At 39.6% G+C, this 22,554-nt stretch overlaps 1 protein-coding gene across 2 annotated transcripts in view; it reads right to left on the minus strand.

Annotated features, from left to right (window-relative positions):
* Window positions 1–22,554, minus strand: part of CLCN2 (chloride voltage-gated channel 2) — a 189,884-nt gene that overhangs the window by 33,545 nt on the left and 133,785 nt on the right. For both annotated transcript variants that reach the window (XM_056565666.1, XM_056565667.1), the window contains exons 14-16: window positions 6,937–7,047; window positions 6,639–6,852; window positions 227–360 (exon numbers count right to left, since the gene is read on the minus strand). In XM_056565666.1, the coding sequence (XP_056421641.1) occupies window positions 227–360; window positions 6,639–6,852; window positions 6,937–7,047 (459 nt within the window). The remainder of the gene's footprint in view (window positions 1–226; window positions 361–6,638; window positions 6,853–6,936; window positions 7,048–22,554) is intronic.

Below are 22,554 nucleotides of genomic sequence, written 5' to 3' on the forward strand. Positions count from 1 at the left end.
GCTGAATGTTCAATTTTGCCCATAATGGGGGAGATTTATCAAAACCTGTGAAGAGTAAAAGTTGACTAGTTGCCCATAGCAACCAATCAGATTGCTTCTTTCATTTTGAAAAAGGTCTCTGAAAAATGAAAGAAGCGATCTGGTTGCTATGGCCAACTGGTCAACTTTTGCTCTGCCCAGGTTTTAATAAATCTCACCCTAATTATTAACCCTCTAATCATTTTACCTGCAGATTCCACCAAAGCCAAGTTTTTCAACCGACAGTCTGTAAGCAGTTCCTGAAGTTCACGGTACTTGGTGTTTAATGATAAAAAGGGAATATTTCTTAGCATAATGTCCTCAACTCGTACATTGTACCTCCTGTTACAGAAATACAAAAGAATACTGTATCTGGTAGACTGTCTAAAACATATGGTTATTGTCAGATTACTTTATTTCAGTTTCTACAGATGCTAGATGTGTGAATTTACTGAGGTTAGTACAGTACTAGGTGAAACGTGTATACGTAACATGCTCTATTGAAGGAAAATGGAATAACTATTGTGCTGTGAAGGGTGAACAAAGGACAGTTATGCTTAATTTGTAACAAAACTGTAATATAGGTAAAAAGGCACAGATTTCATTGCACAACTTTTACAGTGTATATACTGTAGTTCACACAGTGACTATGTCTGTCTGGTCTTATCCATGTGGTGTGATGCTTTTATCATTTCCTCCGCTATCAGAGAGGTTGTGGTTGGCCCTAGATTTTACCATTGATGCACAAAACCTAAATCTCTGAATTGAAAGAATCATCTTCTTCACGTAGAGAAGGCTCGCCTATTTTCATTGGGGTCTGCAAACATGTCTAAAGGGGTACTCCAGAGGAAAAACATTTTTTTTTAAATCAACTGGTGCCAGAAAGTTAAAACAGATTTGTAAATTATGTTTATTTACAAATCTCAAGCCTTCTAGTTACTTATCAGCTGCTGTATGCTACAGAGGAAGTTGTATAGATATTTCCAGTCTGACCACAGAGCTCTCTGCTGACACCTCTGTCCATGTCAGGAACTGTCTAGAGCAGAGGTTTGCTATGAGGATTTGCTCCTGCTCTGTAAAGTTCCTGATACAGACAGTAGTGGCAGCAGAGGGCACTGTTGTCAGACTAGAAAGAACTACACAACTTTTTAATAAACACAAGAATTTTTAATAAACATAATTTACAGTATTGTATAACTTTCTGGCACCACTACCCCTTTAACCCCTTAAGGACACATGACGTACTGGAACGTCATGTGTCCACTCCCGATCTATAACGCGGGGCCACGGCGTGGCTAATAGCGCATGGCATTGATCGCAAAAATAGTACCGTTAAAAACTTCAGATCACGGCGCAAAAAATGAGCCCTCATACCGCCCCATACACGGAAAAATAAAAAAGTTATAGGGGTCAGAAGATGACAATTTTAAACGTATTTTCCTGCATGAAGTTATGATTTTTCCAGAAGTACGACAAAATCAAACCTATATAAGTAGGGTATCATTTTAACCGTATGGACCTACAATATTTTTTTTAAATAAGAAAACACCCACAAGCAAAAATAAATAAATAAAAAAAAGCTATTCAAACAAACACAATTCTGAAGCTCATTGCATTTTCAGTGTTTTACAACATTCTGCTTTTTCAGAGAATGCTACATTTTTTCGGAAATAAGAATATCACTATAATAAGGTTGTGTTTTTCTTTTTTTTCTTTTTTTTTTTTTTTACAAAAGGTACTGCTACATGTAAAGAAAAAACAAGGTCCAAACAGAAATCTATAGTTGCATGGCATCTTAGAACAGCAATGTTGTGGCATGACAGCAAGCTAGCAGTGATAAGAGGTATGCTTAGACAGAACACATGGGCTAGGAAGCAAATGAGCTTAACAGCACCTCCCAGTGGCAAAACAACCATCTTATTTATCTTACTACTCTGATGTGAGTGATCACAGTCTCAGAATATGTGGGTGGTATAAAATAGGAAACAAAAGTAATTTTGAGCATAACAGTACAATATATTGTGGGAGATTGCTTGTCCAGACGAGTTATTGTGTGGTACAGACAAGAGTAACAAATTCAGCAAAGATCTATTTTTTTTGCATAAGAGTGTAGCTCCCATGCTTTTCGCTGTCACAGATACTGCTTCTGCTTGTGTGCCATGCTAATACCTTAAAGGGGTACTCCAGTGAAAACCTTTTTTCTTTTAAATCAACTGGTGGCAGAAAGTTAAACATATTTGTAAATTACTTCTATTAAAAAATCTTAATCCTTCCAGTACTTATTAGCTGCTGAATGCTACAGAGGAAATTCCTTTCTTTTTGGAACACTGATGACATCACAAGCACAGTTCTCTCTGCTGACATCTCTGTCCATTTTAGCAACCATGCATAGCAGATGTATGCTAAGGGCAGCATGGTGGCTCAGTGGTTAGCACTGCTGCCTTGCAGTGCTGGGGACTTGTGTTCAAATCCCACTAAGGACAACAATAAATAAAGCGTTATTATTATAATAACGTCAGCAGAGAGAACTGTGCTCGTGATGTCATCAGAGAGCATTCCAAAAAGAAAATAATTTCCTCTGTAGTATTCAGCAGCTAATAAGTACAGGAAGGATTAAGATTTTTTAATAGAAGTAATTTACAAATATGTTTAAATTTCTGCCACCAGTTGATTTAAAAGAAAAAAGGTTTTCACCGGAGTACCCCTTTAAAATCTCACTCTCTTATTTGACTGAGACTTTTTAGAAGGGTTGTCTAGAATATAACATCAATTGTCTTTATTTAGCAAAGGATGAGGCCCCTGCACTCTGATGATCAGTCATGTCCCACAATCAGACCCCCCTCCTTCACAGATGATACACTGCTCATAAAAATAAAGGGAACACTAACATAACACATCCTAGAAGATTAGTTCATCCTGAATGAATGAACTAATCGTATGAAATACTTACATCTTTATATAGTTGAATGTGCTGACAACAAAATCACACAAAAATTATCAATGGAAATCAAATGTATCAACCCATGGAGGTCTGGATATGGAGTCACGCTAAAAATCTAAGTGAAAAACCACACTACAGGCTGATCCAACTTTGATGTAATGTCCTTAATACAAGTCAAAATGAGGCTCAGTAGTGTGTGTGGCCTCCAATGTGCCAGTATGACCTCCCTACAACACCTGGGCATGCTCCTGATGAGGTGGTGGATGGTCTCCTGAGGGATGTCCTCCCAGACATGGACTAAAGCATCCGCTAACTCCTGGACAGTCTGTGGTGCAACGTGGCGTTGGTGGATGGAGGGAGACATGATGTCCCAGATGTGCTCAATTGGATTCAGGTCTGGGGAATGGGCGGGCCAGTCCATAGCATCAATGGCTTCCTCTTGCAGGAATTGCTGACATACTCCAGCCACATGAGATTTAGATTTGTATTGCATTAGGAGGAACCCAGGGCCAACCGCACCAGCATATGGTCTCACAAGGGATCTGAGGATCTCATCTCAGTACCAATGGCAGTCAGGCTACCGCTGGCAAGCACATGGAGGGCTGTGCGGCCCCCCAAAGAAATGCCACCCCACACCATTACTGATCCCCCAAAAAACTGGAGGATGTTGCAGGCAGCAGAACGTTCTCCACGGCGCCTCCAGACTCTGTCACATGTGCTCAGTGTGAACCTGCTTTCATCTGTGAAGAGCACAGGGCGCCAGTAGCGTATTTACCAATCGTAGTGTTCTCTGGCAAATGCCACACACCCTGCAGGGTGCGCTGTAAGCACATCCCCCACCTGTGGACATTGGGCCCTCATACCACCCTCATGGAGTCTGTTTCTGACCGTTTGAGAGGACACATGCACATTTGTGGCCTGCGGGAGGTAATTTTATAGGGCTCTGGCAGTGCTCCTCCTTGCACAAAGGCGGAGATAGTGGGTCCTGCTGCTGGGTTGTTGCCCTCCTACAGCCTCCTCCACATCTCCTGATGTACTGGCCTGTCTCCTGGTAGTGCCTCCACGCTGTGAAAACTATGCTGACAGATACAGCAAACCTTCTTGCTACAGCTCCTATTGATGTGTCATCCTGGATGAGCTGCACTACCTGAGCCACTTATGTGGGTTGTAGACTCCGTCTCATGTTACCACTAGAGTAAAAGCACCACCAGCATTCAAAAGTGACCAAAACATCAGCCAGGAAGCATAATAATTGAGAAGTGGTCTGTGGTCACCACCTGCAGAACCACTCCTTTATTGGGAGTGTCTTGCTAATTGCCTATAATTTCCACCTGTTGTCTGTTCCATTTGCACAACAGCATGTGAAATTGATTGTCAATCAGTGTTGCTTCCTGAGTGGACAGTGTGATTTCACTGAAGTGTGATTGACTTGGAGTTACATTGTGTTGTTTAAGTGTTCCCTTAATTTTTTTGAGCAGTGTATATAGAGGGTCTATTTAAGGCATAGGTAACCTTTGGAACTGCAGATGTTTTGAACTAAATCTCCCATGATGCTCTTACAGCCAAAATGCTACCAAAGCAGAGTTGTAGTCCAAAACATTTGCAGTACCAAAAGTTTCCTGTGCCTGGTCTATTCTAAGGAGGGGTCATCAGTGATATATCCTAGAGAAGCTTTTCCCATCCAGTGTGCCTCCAGATGTTGCAAAACTACCTTTGGCTGTCCGGACATGCTGGGAGTTGTAATTTTTCTACAACTGGAGGCACACTGGTTGGGAAACACTGTCCTAGAGAATCTCTTTAAGCTGTGTTTACAATAGACATTCTGCTTAGGATAACTGCCTGGGTGGGATTAATCTATATCAATTATTAATAGAAAGGGAGATTAATCAAGACCTGTGCTGAGGAAAAGTTTACCCATTGCCCATATCAACCAGATTGCTTCTTTGATTTTTCAGAGACCTTTTCAAAAATTAAAGAAGCGATCGGATTGTTGCTATGGGCAACTGGTCAATTTTTCCTCTGCACAAGTTTTTACATGACCCAACCTAACAATAATGGTAGATAATAAAAAAACTGGCTAAGGGTGGGTTCACACTACGTTTTCTCCCATACGGGAGCGCATACGGCAGGGGAGAGCTAAAACCTCGCGCTCCCGTATGCCTTAGTATGCGCTCCCGTATGTCATTCATTTCAATAAGCCGGCCGGAGTGAAACGTTCGGTCCGGTCGGCTCATTTTTGCGCCGTATGCGCTTTTACGACCGGACCTCAAACCGTGGTTGACCACAGTTTTAGGTCCGGTTGTAAAAGCGCATACGGCGCAAAAATGAGCCGACCGGACCGAACGTTTCACTCCGGCCGGCTCATTGAAATGAATGACATACGGGAGCGCATACGAAGGCATACGGGAGCGCGAGGTTTTAGCTCCCCCCTGCCGTATGCGCTCCCGTATGGGAGAAAATGTAGTGTGAACCCACCCTTACAAAGGGTTAGTAAAGCACATGAAGTGTAAGACAATTGTTGGTTATGACAGCCATTAACTTAAAGCATATGTCATCAGAATCTATTGCTTAAATCAGATTTATGTTAAACATTTTTCAAACCTTTTACATTTTTTCTAATAATTTATCTCATTATCTATATTTTAAAATAATCCTGAAATCTTGCAGTTTTCTCACTGACTACCGAGCCTTACAATAGTCTGACACTTAGTCTTTTGTAGGCATCACTTATATCATTATCATCATAAGCAACACCACTATTATACAGTGGGGGCTAAAATTGTGCCTGCTTCTCCAATTTTTTTTGTACAACTTTGCATATGTAAAAAAAATATAAAGTTTTACCAAATAATAATGTTTATGTAAGGCTTGTTATCAGGATTCTAAGCTTACATTTTAATCTCTATAGTCCTTTCCAGCACTGACATATTAGAACAGCATGAGCCCAAGGTTAGCTAGTACATCTGGTCTTATTCACCACCTCAATGTGGTAAATAAGCCTACTATCTGTCAATGAAAGATGGGGTAGGCATGAGTGGCATGTGTCAGCGCCATGATTACAGCTCGTTCTGCCCTAGGCACTTTGGCTGAATATACCCCTAATAGGGTGTCAACCAAAGCAGGAACATTTTTCTTTCTTTCTCAAGGCCACATAATGCAGCAGCAGCAGCCAATGGGAGTTATAATTGTTTTTACTCACTGAAGTGAGGTCTCCCTTCCCTCACCTTCAACACTGCTGCCATAGGCACTGGCCCAAGGGTGCCTAATGGCAAATAGAACCCAGGCCTTTATCTAATACTATATTTCAGCTGCTCCAGGGAAAAGGCACTTATGCTTGGAGGAAGTTCCAGCTTCATGAAACTTCAGCCATTCAATCTCTCAGGGGTTCCTGAAGCATGATCAGAAGCAATGTAAAAGTACTGCTGAATATGATGGTGCTATAAAAAGAAAGAATTCAGGTTTTTGTTTTTCTGCTGTAGTAAACAAGTCAATGTCCTAAGAAGACATATTAATGTGTTCACTATATTCATATCAATATTTAAACTTAATTGCATTGATTCCATTGGTACACAAGCTATCTGCATCATTCTCTATATTTATTCTGATGTAGTTGATAGTTACTAATTTAATGCATACCCGATAGTATAATTAAATACAATCCAATATATTGAACACTCACTCTTGATGCCCAAAGCCCAGCTCTGGAAGATAAGGCAGCTTTTTAATGCGAATAATACTGTCATACAGGGAGGGCTGCAGACTCTGAGCTACTGCATTTGCCAGAATGACAGCAATCATCACTGGTAATATATGAGAAATCTGTCCAGTCAGTTCAAAAACAATAACTGCAGTAGACACTGTATGTGTGACAGCTCCTGAAAGCGCTGCAGCACCTGATAGAGGGAAACATGCATAAGTATAAGAACCGACTTTGGACAAGAACAAATAATGCAAAGAAGTACAAAGCAATTTCTTACCTACAACTGCATAGCCACCAGGTACAATCCGATATGTGCTGCCATCACTGTGAATACCATCTGGGAACCAAGCTGCCATGCTCTCACCAACTAGCCTGCCAAACGCAGCACCTAATGGAAAGTTCATTTTGTTATTTCTTTTTTTATTAAAAAAAAAAATAAAATAAAAAAAATAAAAAAAAAATATATATATATATATATATATATATATATATATATATATATATATATATAATTATTATTATTTTTTTAAATTAATTTATTTATTTTAGGAATCATTGTCCAATACAAAGATTGCAAACTGACTTAAATCTGGGAAGGTCAAGCTCCTCTGAAGAAAGGGTATTATGGTAGAAATGTGCTGTACAAGACTTAATAGTATTTGCCCATTATACTTTAAATAATGCAGTAATAGTGGATTATGTGTAAATCAAATCCAAAATACAACCGTGTCTCATTTACCATCACTAACCCGTCACTTGGCCCATTTTAAGTAATAAATGTCACTGTATGTAATATGATTAATTTTTCGGACGGTGGGGCAATAAGATAAAAATGTCAAGTTCCCTGCAATATTAATGCAGAATACAGGCTAATGATATAAATCCTTTAACCCCTTAAGGACTCCGCACATTTTTACCTTAACAACTCAAAACAATCTTGATTTTTGCACTTTCGTTATTTCCTCCTCATCTTCTAAAAATTATAACACATTCAATTTTGCACCTACAGACCCATATACGGTCTTGTTTTTTGCATCACCAATTGTACTTTGTAATGACATTACTTATTTTATAACAGTCTGCGACAAAAAAAAAAAACATTATTTGTGCGGTGAAATAAAAAAAATAAAACAACCGCCATTTTGCAACTTTTAGGGCTTCCGTTTCTACGCAGTGCACTTTTGGGTAAAAATGACACATTATCTTTATTCTGTAGGTCCATACGCTAAGCTGCCAGATAGTTTTACTTTCAGTTTAGACGCCACAATCAACTTTGCTCGTCACGTCTAAAGGATTAATGCCGGGCATCAGCCTGATCGGTGGTGCCCGGCATTAGCCGTGGGTCCTGGCTGCCTATAGCAACCGAGACCCACGGGGTTTAACCTGTTCTCTGCTCGTGAGAAAGGTTTAAAGGGGTATTCCAGGAAAATTTTTTTTATATATATATATATATATATATCTATATCAACTGGCTCCAGAAAGTTAAACAGATTTGTTAATTACTTCTATTAAAAAAATCTTAATCCTTTCAATAATTATCAGCTGTTGAAGTTGAGTTGTTGTTTTCTGTCTGGCAACAGTGCTCTCTGCTGACATCTCTGCTTGTCTCGGGAACTGCACAGAGTAGAATAGGTTTGCTATGGGGATTTGCTTCTAAACTGGGCGGTTCCCTAGACATTTGTCATCAGAGAGCACTTAGACAGAAAAGAACAACTCAACTTCATCAGCTCATAAGTACTGAAAGGATTAAGATTTTTTAATAGAAGTAATTTACAAATCTGTTTAACTTTCTAGAGCCAGTTGATATATATAAAAAAGTTTTTTCCTGGATAACCCCTTTAAAACCTGTTAGTGGGACTCAGGACGTACAGGTACGCCCTGAGTCCTTAAGGACTTTGGAACGGGGGTGTACCTGTATGCCCTGCGTCCTTAACCCCTTAACGAAGCAGGAGGTATATGTACGTCCTGGTGAGGTGGTACTTAACGCACCAGGACGTACATTTACGTCCTATACATAACCGCGAGCATATGAGCGATGCTCGGGTCAAGCGCAGCAGGTCCCGGCTGCTGATAGCAGCCAGGGACCAGCCGGTAATTGCCGACATGTGCAATCGAGCAGATGTTCGCCATTAACCCCTCAGATGCGGTGATCAATACAGTGCGGTCACTAAAATGGATGATCGGACCGCCCACAGCACTGCCACGGTGATCAGATAATCCAGAACGGCAGACGGAGGTCCCCTCACCTGCCTCCGCTGCCTACCATGGGTCTTCTGCTCTGGTCTGAGTTTGAGCAGACCAGAGCAGAAGATGACCGATAACACTGATTAGTGCTATGCCCTATGCATAGCATTGAACAGTATTAGCAATCGAATGATTGCTATAAACAGTGCCCTATGGGGACTATTAAAGTATAAAAATAAAAGTTAAAAAAGCTAAAAAATAAAAGTTAAAAAAATGAGAAAAATCCCCTCCCCCAATAAAAATGTAAATTGCCCGTTTTTCCCCATTTTACCCCAAAAAGTGCAAACATTTTTTAATAAACATATTTGGTATCGCCGCGTGCTTAAATATCCAAACTATTAAAATATAATGTTAGTTTTCCCATACGGGGAACGGCGTGAACATAAAAAAAAGTCAAAAATTGCTGCTTTTTTTTTTTATAACATTTTATTCCAAATAAAATTTATAAAAATTGCCTTAAAAGTTTTATATATTCAAATGTAGTATAAAAAAAATTACAAACCACGGCGCAAAAAATGAGCCCTCATACCGCCGCTTATACGGAAAAATGAAAAAGTTATAGATCAGCAAAATAGAGGGATTTTGAATGCACTAATTTGGTTAAAAATGTTATGATTTTTTTTTAAGCGGTATAATAATAGAAAAGTATGTAATCAGGGGTATCATTTTCATTTTATTGACCCACAGAATAAAGAAAACTGGTCTATTTTACCGTAAAATGTACAGCATGAAAACGAAACCTTCCAAAATTGGCAAAATTGTGTTTTTTTTTATTAATTTACCAACACAAATAGTATTTTTTGGGTTGTGCCATACATATTATGGTAAAATGAGTGATGTCATTACAAAGGACAACTGGTCGCGCAAAAAAACAAGCACTCATACTAGTCTGTGGATGAAAATATAAAAGAGTTATGATTTTTAGAAGGCAAGGAGGAAAAAACAAAAACGTAAAAATAAAATTGAAACAGTATATGCAAACAAGAAAGCAAGTTATGCTGACACTGCTTGCCCTGCTTCCCGTGACTCCCTGATTACACTGCAACTGTGACTTGTTAGAGTGAATTGCATAGACGGTGGTGCTCGTGTGAAAAAACAGTTTCACACTGTGATATCCATGAAAAGAAGAGAGTCACAGGCGACTCACAAATACTTCAATGCTTCATCTTCATTCTTAGGTTCGTGCAGGTAAAACAGCTCCATGCAGCACCGGTGTGCTGAACGCTAGTGCGCTAATGATTACAGCTGTTTCTTTCCGTTCAGGAACTTCAACAGATCATTTCTGCTCTCCTGTGCATGTGACTTATATATGTTTCTCCTCTTGTAACGTCGTGAACTGGTGAGTAGAAAAGAGATCTAACAAATAGTGTAATATATACCAAGAGAAAAAAAAATTCAATGATTAAAAACGCATCATTGCAAATATAAAAGAATTTGTTAATATTTACTCTAGGCTAGAGATCATTTAACACTTTTCTTTCTTGTGCTCCTGTCTGTAGAATCCATCTAGCTTCTATTTCTCTTAATTTTTTTCACTTAATTGTATTTTGCCCGTCTCTAATCTCTACTTTTTGTAACCCCATGAATTTCAGCCGACTTATATTTCCTCCGTATTCTGAGTTTAAGTGCTCAATCAGACGTGACGATTAGAGATGAGCGAAATTACAATGATTCGATTCGTCACAAACCTCGCGGCTTGGCGTTTGCTGACTTTAGCCTGCACAAATTAGTTCAGCTTTCAGGTGCTCCGGAGGGGCTGAAAAAGGTGGATACAGTCCTAGGAGACTCTGTATACACCTTTTCCAGCCCACCGGAGCACCTGAGCTGAACTAATTTATGCAGGCTAAAGTCCGCATCTGCCGAGGCGAGAAGTTTGTGACTAATAGAATTACTGAAACTCCGCTCATCTCTAGTGGCGATCCTTTTTTTGTTTGAATGTTCCCTGAATCTCACATTCATGGGTCTGATAGTACTTCCAATATAAAATCTTGTGCATTCACATTCTATTGCATAAACTACGTGCTTTGATCAGCAGGCCATAAGCTCAGTGAGGTCTCGTTTTACACCTCCTATTACTGCATTTTTTCCTGTCAGGTAGTATTCACACCAGTTGCAGTGAACACACTTGACATTTCCTTTTATTTGTGTTCTTCCTAGCCAATGTTCATTTTGTTTTCTTTTCTCTGTGAATTTGCTTCTTACTAGTATATCTTTAAGATTTTTCGTTCGTTTAAAGGTTTCCATTGATTTTTTGAAATTTAGATGACTCAAAACCGGATCTCTTTCTATTAATCCCCAATGGGAATGGATAGATTTTTTTTATCACTTCGTGCATCGGACTATATTTTAATGTAAATATGAACCTTCCAGTATTGTCATTTTTATGTTTAGTATGTTTTCTGTGTCTTTTTTTCAAAAGAGTACTCCGATCTGTTTTTTTGACTTTTTCCAGTGTCCTTTGTAATTTTTCCAGGGGATAACCTCTTACCAGGAGGCGATTTACTAAATCATTAGCTTGCATGTCGAATGTTTCCTCTGTACTATTTATACGATTATCTTATTATTTTGAATTTTTACTTGTACGTCCAGGAATTCTGTGGCTGCATTCACATCTCGGTTTTACACTACGGGTGGCGGATCCGGCTGGCAGAGGGGAAAACCGGGCTCTCCCATACCCCAGCTGGACCAGTGCTGAACTCCATTCACTTTAATGAGCCGACCGGAGTCAAACGGTGACTCCGGTCGGCTCATTTTTGACTAGTATCCAGTTTTGTAACCAGACCTGAAACCGTAGTATACTACGGTTCTAGGTCCGGTCACAAAACTGGATACGGGTCAAAAATGAGGCCACCGGAGTCACCGTTTGACTCCGGTCGGCTCATTAAAGTGAATGGAGTTCAGCGATGGTCCGGCTGGGGTACGGGAGAGCCTGGTTTGCCCCTACCCCAGCCGGATCCGGCACCCGTAGTGTAAAACCGAGACGTGAATGCAGCCTAAGTGTGTTTTACTCCATTTGGAGGTAAATGCCATATTCATTATTATTGTTATTTAGATATGTGAAAAATTGGCAAAATCTGCCGGGGACCCACTCCAGAGGATGAAGAAGTCATCGACAAAACAAAAATAACGTCCTACAAACCTCAGGAATGGCTTCCGAGCAGAAAAAAAAATCTTTCCTCAAAACATGCGAGGAACAAATTTGCTAACGTACATGCTACGGGTGTCCCCATAGCAGTACTGCCCCTTTGGGCGTACCACTGTTCCCCGAATTAAAAAACATTATTGTTAAAAACGAACTGCAAAGCCTCGCAAACAAAATGAATAAATGGTGTGCTTTTATCTGTTCGAACGAAGGTATATCTGCTGCATTCTATTGCAACCTCTTGAGGTATACGAGTATATAAACTCTCAACGTCTATTGACGTGAGGATGTACCCTTCGATAAAGGGAGTGTCGTTGAGTGCATTCAGGAATTCGTTAGTATCTTTGACTAATGACGGTACATTAGTAAGTAGCGGTCTCAACAGCCAGTTTACATACTTTGAGAGGGATTCTGTCAGAGAACCCACCCCGGAGACAATGGGTCTCCCCAGGGGTCAGCTCAAGGTTTTATGGATTTTAGGTACTAAGTACCAAGTGGCATTTTTATGATTTTGTGGCAATAAATTTTCGCCCATTTTCTCTGACAGAATCCCTCTCTCTACCTGTTTTCTCAGTAGGGTTTAGACTGCAATTTGAGGATAGGGTTTGTAGTAAGTTTTTTTTTCGTACACCCTAGTGTCCTCTAACTGTCGATGTGCCTCCTGTAAATAATCAGATTTGTTCATTATGACTGTGTTTCCCCCTTTATCAGCTTTTTTTTAAAATAATTATGCTATCTTGAGATTTTAACCAAGATAATGTTTTTTGTTCAGCTGGACTTAAATTAGGGGTATCTTTTGGGTACACAAGTGCCCTCATATCATCTAATACTTTCTGTTGGTACAGGTCCAAGCTTCCCCCAGGTGGTAATGGTGGGGAAAATGTGGATCTGCTCCCTCCTATGAACTCCTGGATTTCAAGTTCAGAATTTTCAATTAGGTAGAATGACTCTTCGCTTAATAACTCAGTGAGGGCCAAGAGACATTCCTTTTCTTCATCTATAGCTTCTCTCATCACATTAAAGCCCAAGGGACCTATACTGGTAGGAATTTCTCCTTCTTTTCTACATATCTCACTGGGCATTTTATTTTCTTTACAGGAAAAAAATATTTTTAGGTTTAATTTACGTATGCATCAGAACAAATGTATTTCAAACTCTTCCAGACATAAATCTTCTACTAAACAATAATTTAACCCCCTAGATAATAATTCCATAGTGGCTTCATCTAGAATAAGGTTAGACAAATTGATGACTGCTGATGCATTTTTATTAAGTGACTGTTCAGTCTTTTCTTCTAAAGAAGAGTGGAAGTGTTTAGTGCAGATAAGTCCTTCTGTTACAGATACTTGTTCACATTCTGCGTTCTTGCTGGTGGACTCCTTCGGACAATTTAATTGTGCCATGACACTCTTTTGCGTTTCATTTTCTTTTGACTTTTTTATTCTTCTCCCATTTCAAGATTTTTTCTTTCCCTGTTGACTTTTCATATTTCTTTTATAACTGGAGGTTTTCACTGTGAAAATATTACCGGTTTCGTAATCATACGGTCTCAAAGAAATGTATATTTTAATTTCTTTTATTGTTTTTTGCAGAGTAATCAATTTCTCAGTTTTTTTGTTAAATTCTTCAAACTGTTCTTCAGGTAATCTCAGGCGCAGTTCACTTTTAGCTTGGCTGAATACTTTTGAAATTTTGTCATACTCTTCTATTTCTCTGCAAAATCAGGTATGGCATTTCTAATGAATACATTAGAAATACATTGTTACTCCATGTAAACTCTGAGGCCCCTGGGGACCCATCCTACAAAGCTTGCGAATGGGTCCCCAGGGGCCTCAGAGGTTACAAGGAGGCCTCCCAATATACCGATGACCCTATTTTTATGCAAAAAATGGCAAGATATACACAAAATGTATTCATTAGAAATGCTATACCTGATTTTGAAGAGTTTCACAAAATTTCAAAAGAACTCAAGCCAAGCTAAAAGTGAACTAAGCCTGAGATTACCTAAAGAATTTAACAAAAAAACTGAGAATTGATTACTCTACAAAAAACAATAAAAGAAATTTAAAAAGAGATACATTTCTTCAAGACCGTATGGATTACAAAACTGGTAATATTTTCACAGTAAAAACCTCCAGTTATAAAAGAAATATGAAAAGTCAACAAGGAAAGAAAAAAATCTTATAATAATAATAAAAAAATGACAAAAAAGTAACAGATTCCAGCTCATCGGAAGAACTAAATAATTCAGAAAACATGGAGGCAACAACAACGACAAAAAACGAGAAAGAACAAAAAAAACAAACAAACAGAAAGAAGAAAAAAACAAGAAGGAGAAGAAGAAGAAAAAAGTCAAAAGAAAATGAAACGCAAAAGAGTGTCATGGCACAATTAACTTGTCCGAAGGAGTTCACCAGCAAGAACGCAGAATGTGAACAAGTATCTGTAACAGAAGGACTTATCTGCACTAAACACTTCCACTCTTCTTTAGAAGAAAAGACTGAACAGTCACTTAATAATAAAAAAATGCATCAGCAGTCATCAATTTGTCTAACCTTATTCTAGATGAAGCCACTATGGAATTATTATCTAGGGGATTACATTTTTGTTTAGTAGAAGATTTTAGTCTGTAAGAGTTTGAAATAGATTTGTTCAGATACATACGTAAATTAAACTTAAAAATATTTTTTTCCTGTAAAGAAAATAAAATGCCCAGTGAGAAATGTAGAAAAGAAGGAGAAATCCCTACCACTATAGGTCCCTTGGGCTTTAATGTGATGATAGAAGCTATAGATGAAGAAAAATAATGTCTCTTGGCCCTCACTGAAATGTTGGGTGAAGAGTCATTCAACTTAAAGGGGTATTCCAGGATTTTTTTTTTTATTTGACTATGCTACAGGGGCTGTAAAGTTAGTGTAGTTCATAATATAGTGTCTGTACCTGTGTGTGACGGTTTTCTCACAATTCTTCTGTGAATTTCACCCCAATATTTATTTTTAACAGCATACAAAATGACTGTCTCAGATTTTCCCAGGTTGCAAAGCAGCCGAGACCTGACTCACTAGTCAGCTGATGACAGGGAGCCTGTCTGCTTCAATGGGTGGAGCGATCGCTTGGTGGGAGAGAGATCAATCTGCAACTAATGCAACAGCTGTAGGCACCCTGATTGAAAACCACAGATCTTTTGAATGGATGCAGCTCATTTATGTTTCAATGGGTGGGGTGGCTGATTTGTTGGAGGGAGGAAAATTGAATTATGGGATTTGTAGTAAAAAAAAGAAAACTAAAACAGGAAATACCAGTTCACAAAAAGCTAGCCACAGTGTTATGGTAATCTCACAACATAGCCATTTAGCCCCAAGATAAGCGCAGATCCTTCCTAAGCATGTCCATTACTGTCTGGCATGTACGTACTAAAATCACCTTATGGTGGATAACCCCTTTAACGAAAATTCAGAACTTGAAATCCAGGAGTTCATAGGAGGGAGCAGATCCACGTTTTCCCCACCATTACCACCTGGGGGAAGCTTGGACCTGTTCCAACAAAAAGTATTAGATGATATGAGAGCACTTGTGTACCCAAAAGATACCCCTAATTTAAGTCCAGCTGAACAAAAAGAATTAACTTTGTTAAAATCTCAAGATAGCATAATTATTAAAAAAGCTGATAAAGGGGGAAACACAGTAATAATGAACAAATCGGATTATTTACAGAAGGCACATCAACAGTTAGAGGACACTAGGGTGTATGAAAAACTTACTACAAACCCTATCCTCAAATTGCAGTCTAAACTACAGACCCTACTGAGAAAACAAGTAGAGAGAGGGATTCTGTCAGAGAAAATGGCTGAAAAATTATTGCCACAAAATTCTAAAAATGCCAACTTGGTACCTAAAATCCATAAAACCTTGAGCTGACCCCCGGGGAGACCCATTGTCTCTGGCTTCGGTTCTCTGACAGAATCCCTCTCAAAGTATGTAGACTGTCTGTTGAGACTCCTACTTACTTATGTACCGTCATTAGTAGAAAGATACTAACAAATTCCTGAATGCACTCGACGACACCCTCTTTACTGAAGGGTACATCCTCCCGTCAATAGACATTGAGAGTATATATACTCGTATACCTCAAGGGCTTGCAGTAGAATGCATCAGAGATATCTTGGTTCAAACAGATAAAAGCACACCATTTATTAATTTGTTAACGAGGCTTCAGTTCATTTTGAACAATAATGTTTTTCAATTCGGGGAACAATGGTACGCCCAAAGGGGCGGTACTGGTATGGGGACACCTGTAGCATGTATGTTAGGAAATTTGTTTCTCGCATGTTTTGAGGAAAGATATGTTTTTTCTGCCTGGAACCCATTCCTGAGGTTTGTAGGACCTTATTTTCGTTTTGTCGATGACTCTGGAGTGGGTCCCTGGCAGATTTTGCCTATTTTTTAACATATCTAAATAACAATAATATGAATATGGCATTTACCTCCAAATGGAGTAAAACACACTTAGAAATTCTGGACGAACAAGTAAAAATTCTAAATAATAAGATAATCACTGAAGGGTTCAGAAAACAAACCGCAACCAACACACTTCTACACCATTCCAGTTATCACCCTATTCACACCAGTGAGGCGATCCCTTATGGACAAATGTTACGCCTCAGATGTATAAATAGTACAGAGGAAACATTCGACATGCAAACTAATGATTTAGTAAATCGCCTCCTGGTAAGAGGTTATCCCCTGGAAAAATTACAAAGGACACTAGAAAAAGTAAAAAAAATTGATCAGAGTACTCTTTTGGAAAATAAAGACACAGAAAACATAGGAATATGAAGTAATAAAAAAAATCTATCCATTCCCACTGGGGATTGATAGAAAGAGATCTGGTTTTGAGTAATATAAAATTGCAAAAACCAATGATAACCTTTAAACGAACGAAAAATCTTAAATATATACTAGTAAGAAGCAAATTCACTGAGAAAAGAAAACAAAATGAAAATTGGCTAGGAAGAACACAAATAAAAGGAAATGTCAAGTGTGTTCACTGCAACTGGTGTGAATACTACCTGACAAGAAAAAATGCAGTAATAGGAGGTGTAAAACGAGACCTCACTGAGCTTATGGCCTGCTGGTCAAAGAACGTAGTTTATGCAATAGAATGTGAATGCACAAGATTTTATATTGGAAGTACTATCAGACCCATGAATGTGAGATTCAGGGAACATTCAAACAAAAAAAGGATCGCCACGTCTGATTGAGCACATAAACTCAGAACACGGAGGAAATATAAGTTGTCTGAAATTCATGTGGCTACAAAAAGTAGAGATTAAAGAAGGGCAAAATACAGATGGATTCTACAGACAGGAGCACAAGAAAGAAAAGGGTTAAATGATCGTATTGATATGGCAGTATTTCTCTAGCCTGGAGTAAATAGTAACAAATAGTTTTATATTTGCAATTCTGCGTTTTTAATTATTGATTTTTTTTCTCTTGGTATATATTACACTACAGTATTTGATAGATCTCTTTTCTACTCACCAGTTCATGACATCACAAGAGGAGTAACATATATAAGTCACGTGCACAGGAGAGCAGAAATGATCTGTTGAAGTTCCTGAACGGAAAGAAAGAGCTGCAATCATTAGTGCACTACCGTTCAGCACACCGGTGCTGCGTGGAGCCTCTTTACCTGCACGAACCTAAGAATAAAGATGAAGCATTGAAGTATTTGTGAGTCACTTGTGAATTTCTTGTTTTCATGGGTAAAAATAAAATTGTCTGAGTCCTTAAATGGGCACTGTCAGATACGAAAACTTTTGATATGTTGTACAGCACGCAAAACCAATAGGTTTTGCAATTGCTTTCATTAGAAAAGTATTTCATACTTAAAAAGCCAGCTTGGACACATACTAGTCCTGCTGTGTCCATGCATCATCACCTATGTCACGAACACACTTCCTTGATTGACAGCTGTGAGCGGAGGGCTCACAGCTGGAGGAAAAGTCCTCCCACTGTCAGCTTGTGTCCCGCTACTGTCAGTAAAGACAAGCTGGAAGTTGTAGTTTTGCTGATGCTAGGGGAGATGTGAGCAGACAGCATACTGAGGGAGGGGGCGGAGACCTGCACAGTGAGGCAACGCCCCCTCACTTTGAGAAGAATTCAGACTAGTGAGCTAAATTAAAAGTGTAATAAAAAATAAATAAAGGTGCTAGACACATAAAAATTAGATGTACAGTGGGGATCAAAAGTTTGGGCACCCCAGGTAAAAATTGTATTAATGTGCATAAAGAAGCCAAGAAAAGGCATCAAATTACAGATTAGACATTCTTATAATATGTCAACAAAAGTTAGATTTTATTTCCATCATTTACACTTTCAAAATAACAGAAAACAAAAAAAATGGCATCTGCAAAAGTTTGGGCACCCTGCAGAATTTATAGCATGCACTGCCCCCTTTGCAAAGCTGAGACCTGCCAGTGTCATGGATTGTTCTCAATCATCATCTGGGAAGACCAGGTGATGTCAATCTCAAAGGTTTTAAATCCCCAGACTCATCTGACCTTGCCCCAACAATCAGTACCATGGGTTCTTCTAAGCAGTTGTCTAGCAATCTGAAACTGAAAATAGTTGACGTTCACAAAGCTGGAGAAGGCTATAAGAAGATAGCAAAACATTTTCAGATGTCAATATCCTCTGTTCCGAATGTAATTAAGAAATGGCAGTCATCAGGAACAGTGGAAGTTAAAGCAAGATCTGGAAGATCAAGAAAAATATCAGACAGTACAGCTCGCAGGATTGTGATAAAAACAATTCAAAACCCACGTTTGCCTGCACAATCCCTCCAGAAACATCTGGCAGACACTGGAGTTGTGGTACACTATTCCACTATAAAGAGATACTTGTACAAATATGGTCTTCATGGAAGAGTCATCAGAAAAAACCTCTTCTACGTTCTCACTACAAAAATCAGCGTTTGAACTTTGCAAATGAACATATAGACAAACCTGATGCATTTCGGAAACAAGTTCTGTGGACCGATGAGGTTAAAATTTAACTTTTTGGCCGGAATGAGCAAAGGTACGTTTGGAGAAGTAGGGGAATAGAATTTAATGAAAAGAACCTCTGTCCAACTGTTAAGCATGGGGGTGGATCAATCATGCTTTTGGGTTGTATTGCAGCCAGTGGCACAGGGAACATCTCACGAGTATAAGGAAAAATTGATTCAATAAAATTTCAGCAAATTTTGGATGCCAACTTGATGCCATCTGTAAAAAAGCTGAAGTTAAAGAGAGGATGGCTTCTACAAATGGATAATGATCCTAAACACACCTCAAAATCCACAGGGGATTACATTAAGAGGCGTAAACTGAAGGTTTTGCCATGGCCTTCACAATCTCCTGACCTCAACATAATTGAAAATCTATGGATAGACCTTAAAAGAGCAGTGTGTGACAGACAGCCCAGAAATCTCAAAGAACTGGAAGACTTTTGTAAGGAAGAATGGGCAAAGATACCTCAAACAAGAGTTGAAAGACTCTTGGCTGGCTACAAAAAGCGTTTACAGGCTGTGATACTTGCCAAAGGGGGCAGTACAAGATATTAACTCTGCAGAGGGCCGAAACTTTTGCAGATGCCATTTTTTTTTTTTTTTTTTGTTTTCTGTTATTTTGAAAGTGTAAATGATGGAAATAAAATCTAACTTTTGTTGACATATTATAAGAATGTCTAATCTGTAATTTGATGCCTTTTGGAGATTTTTCCATCTTTCCTTGGCTTCTTTATGCACATTAATAAACATTTTTACCTGGGTGCCCAAACTTTTGATCCCCACTGTACATGGTCAGGATTAGGTACTGAGTGATATATTAAAAAAATGTTTTTTGTTGGCGACGGATACGCTTTAAGGCCCAAATGGGCTGAGTCCTTAAGGGGTTAAAAGGGAATACATCAACTAGATTTTCACGTTTCTAATTAGAACCAGATACGGAAACATGTTCTTTTTTTTCTCATTTGGTAATATTTTCTGATTTGAATTTTTTTATTTCATTTTTATGTACATTATTATACCGGGACAGGTTGGGGACGTGGAGAAGTAAGGAAAGGAGCAACTAGTTTCGTGCCCTGAGGCACTTTGTCAAGCTAGCACACCTTGTGCTAGCTTGGGAAAGCGCCTCAAGGCGCGAAAATAGTTGCTCCTTTCTTTGCTCCTCCATGTCCCCAACCTGTCCCGGTCATACAGATGATCATGGAATAAAAAGCATTCAAGTTTACAGCATCTACAGTGGGTGAGTGCATTTTTTTCCTATCTCTCATGGACAAATAATATTTTTAGGTTGTGCTGGACATTTTATAGCAAAATGAAAGATGCCATTACAAAGCACAGTTGGTCCTGCAAAAAACAAGCTCTCTTATGGGTCTGTAGATGGAAAAAATGTTATGCCGCTTAGAACAGAGGAAGAAAAAAAGAAAATGTCAGGTGTTTGGTGTCAGTAACCAGATGGCTTTTAATGAGTTTTTATAATGCATAGGGATCCCATGCTTTGTACATATATGAAATTTTATATTGTTATGTTTTATTAAATATGATTACTAAATGTGATTGTTTGGCGCTCATCTATTACAGACTTGAGGCTATAATTTTTCAGATTTTATTGTTAATAGTTGTGAGCCTGGACGTCAAGGGCAGGGATGTGGAAATCCTATCGCCCGACGCCTGGGACAAGAAGTTTTGGGCGCCGGGCAGGTGAATTGTTTATAGATTTAGCCCTGTATCGGGCTAGCAGGGACAGACGGACTTCCCCCTTATTTTTCTTTAATGCCGGTGTGAGGCGCAGGAGCCGATGCAAGTCTGCACCTCACACCGGTGCTCAGAGTGTATGGAGGGGGCGGCGGTGTGAGGTGAGATTTTCGAACCCATTTCACCTCACAGCGGCCCCCAGCTGATTTCAGTAGCCGGGGGCCGCTGCTCAGAGCCCCCCCAGCCGGTGTGAGGGGATCTTACCTCATCGCTCCTCCCCTCCGCTCTCCGAAGTTTGCCGAAGCTAGAGCAGGGAGGAGCGAGGGCAGAGCCCGAGGACGGTCTGCAGGAGATGATTAAGCCACGCCCCCTCATCCCCCTCCTGGAGAATGGAGAGCGCAGCTCTGCATAATACAAGAAGACAGGGGGAGAATGAGGACGTACACAGCTCCTCCCTCCCCTGCTCTGTCTACACAGGACCTCGCTTATCACGGGGAGGTTTCAAGTTTTCACGGGGGAAAACACAGAGCGGGGGGACGGGAGAGGACGTGTGTGAGGAGACATACTGAACTGCACTGCACAGGCTGGGGATTTCACCTCACACCGGCATGTATATGTATGTATATGTATGTAATTTATGATTGGGGGGGGTGTATCTGCGGAAGGTGTATGATGTGTGCATATGTATGGTGTATGTGTCATGTGTATATATGATGTGTGTATGTCGTCTGTATGATGAGTCTGTGTGATGTGTGTATCTAATGTATGATATAGGGGGCAGCAGCCCAGTGTATGTAATGTATATGTGTATGTATGATGTGTGTATGCATGATGTGTCTATGTGTGATGTGTGTATGTAATGTATGATGTAGGAGGCAGCAGCCCGGTGTATGTAATGTATATGTATGATGTGTGTATGTGTGATGTGTCTATGTGTGTATGTAATGTATGATATAGGGGGCAGCAGCCCGGTGTATGTGTATGTATATGTGTATGTATGATGTGTGTATGTAATGTATTATATAGGGGGCAGCAGCCCGGTGTATGTAATGTATATGTGTATGTATGATGTGTGTATGTAATGTATGATATAGGGGGTAGCAGCCCGGTTTATGTGTATATATGATGTTTGTATGGTGTATGTAATTTATGATGTGGGGGGGGGGGGCAGCAGCAGGTGTATGTATGATGTGTGCATATGTATGGTGTATATGTATGGTGTGAGTGTATGTGTGATGTGTATATATGATGTGTGTATGTGTGATGTGTGTATGTAATGTATGATGTGTGGGGGGGGCAGCGGCGGGTGTATGTATGATGTGTCTATGTATGATGTATGTATGTAATGTATAATATAGGGGTCAGTGGCCCGGTGTATGTATGATATGTGTATGCATGTATGTTTTGTACAGGGGCGGACTGATAAGTGCTGCTGCCAGTTGTGCTATCTAATTTTATTTATTTTTAGTGTCTTCTGGCCACCCGCACTGAATTGCACCACCAGAATCCCACCCCTCCATACTTGCCCGCTGACCAAGAGCCCCACGGATGCACGCAAACATGCCCGAACCAAAACTACAACTCCCAGCATGTTACACCATAACCTAAACTGTAGAACTAGAAGTGTAACATGCTGGGAGCTGTAGTTTTGGTTCGGGTCAGCTGCAGAGCCATAGGCTGCATCAGGGCATGCTGGGTGTTGTAGTTACTAACTGCAATTCCCAGTATTCCTTGACACAGCCTATGGCTCTGCAGCTGACACAAACCAA

The sequence above is a fragment of the Hyla sarda genome, chromosome 3 (genome assembly GCF_029499605.1).
Source record: "Hyla sarda isolate aHylSar1 chromosome 3, aHylSar1.hap1, whole genome shotgun sequence".
Classification (NCBI taxonomy): domain Eukaryota; kingdom Metazoa; phylum Chordata; class Amphibia; order Anura; family Hylidae; genus Hyla; species Hyla sarda.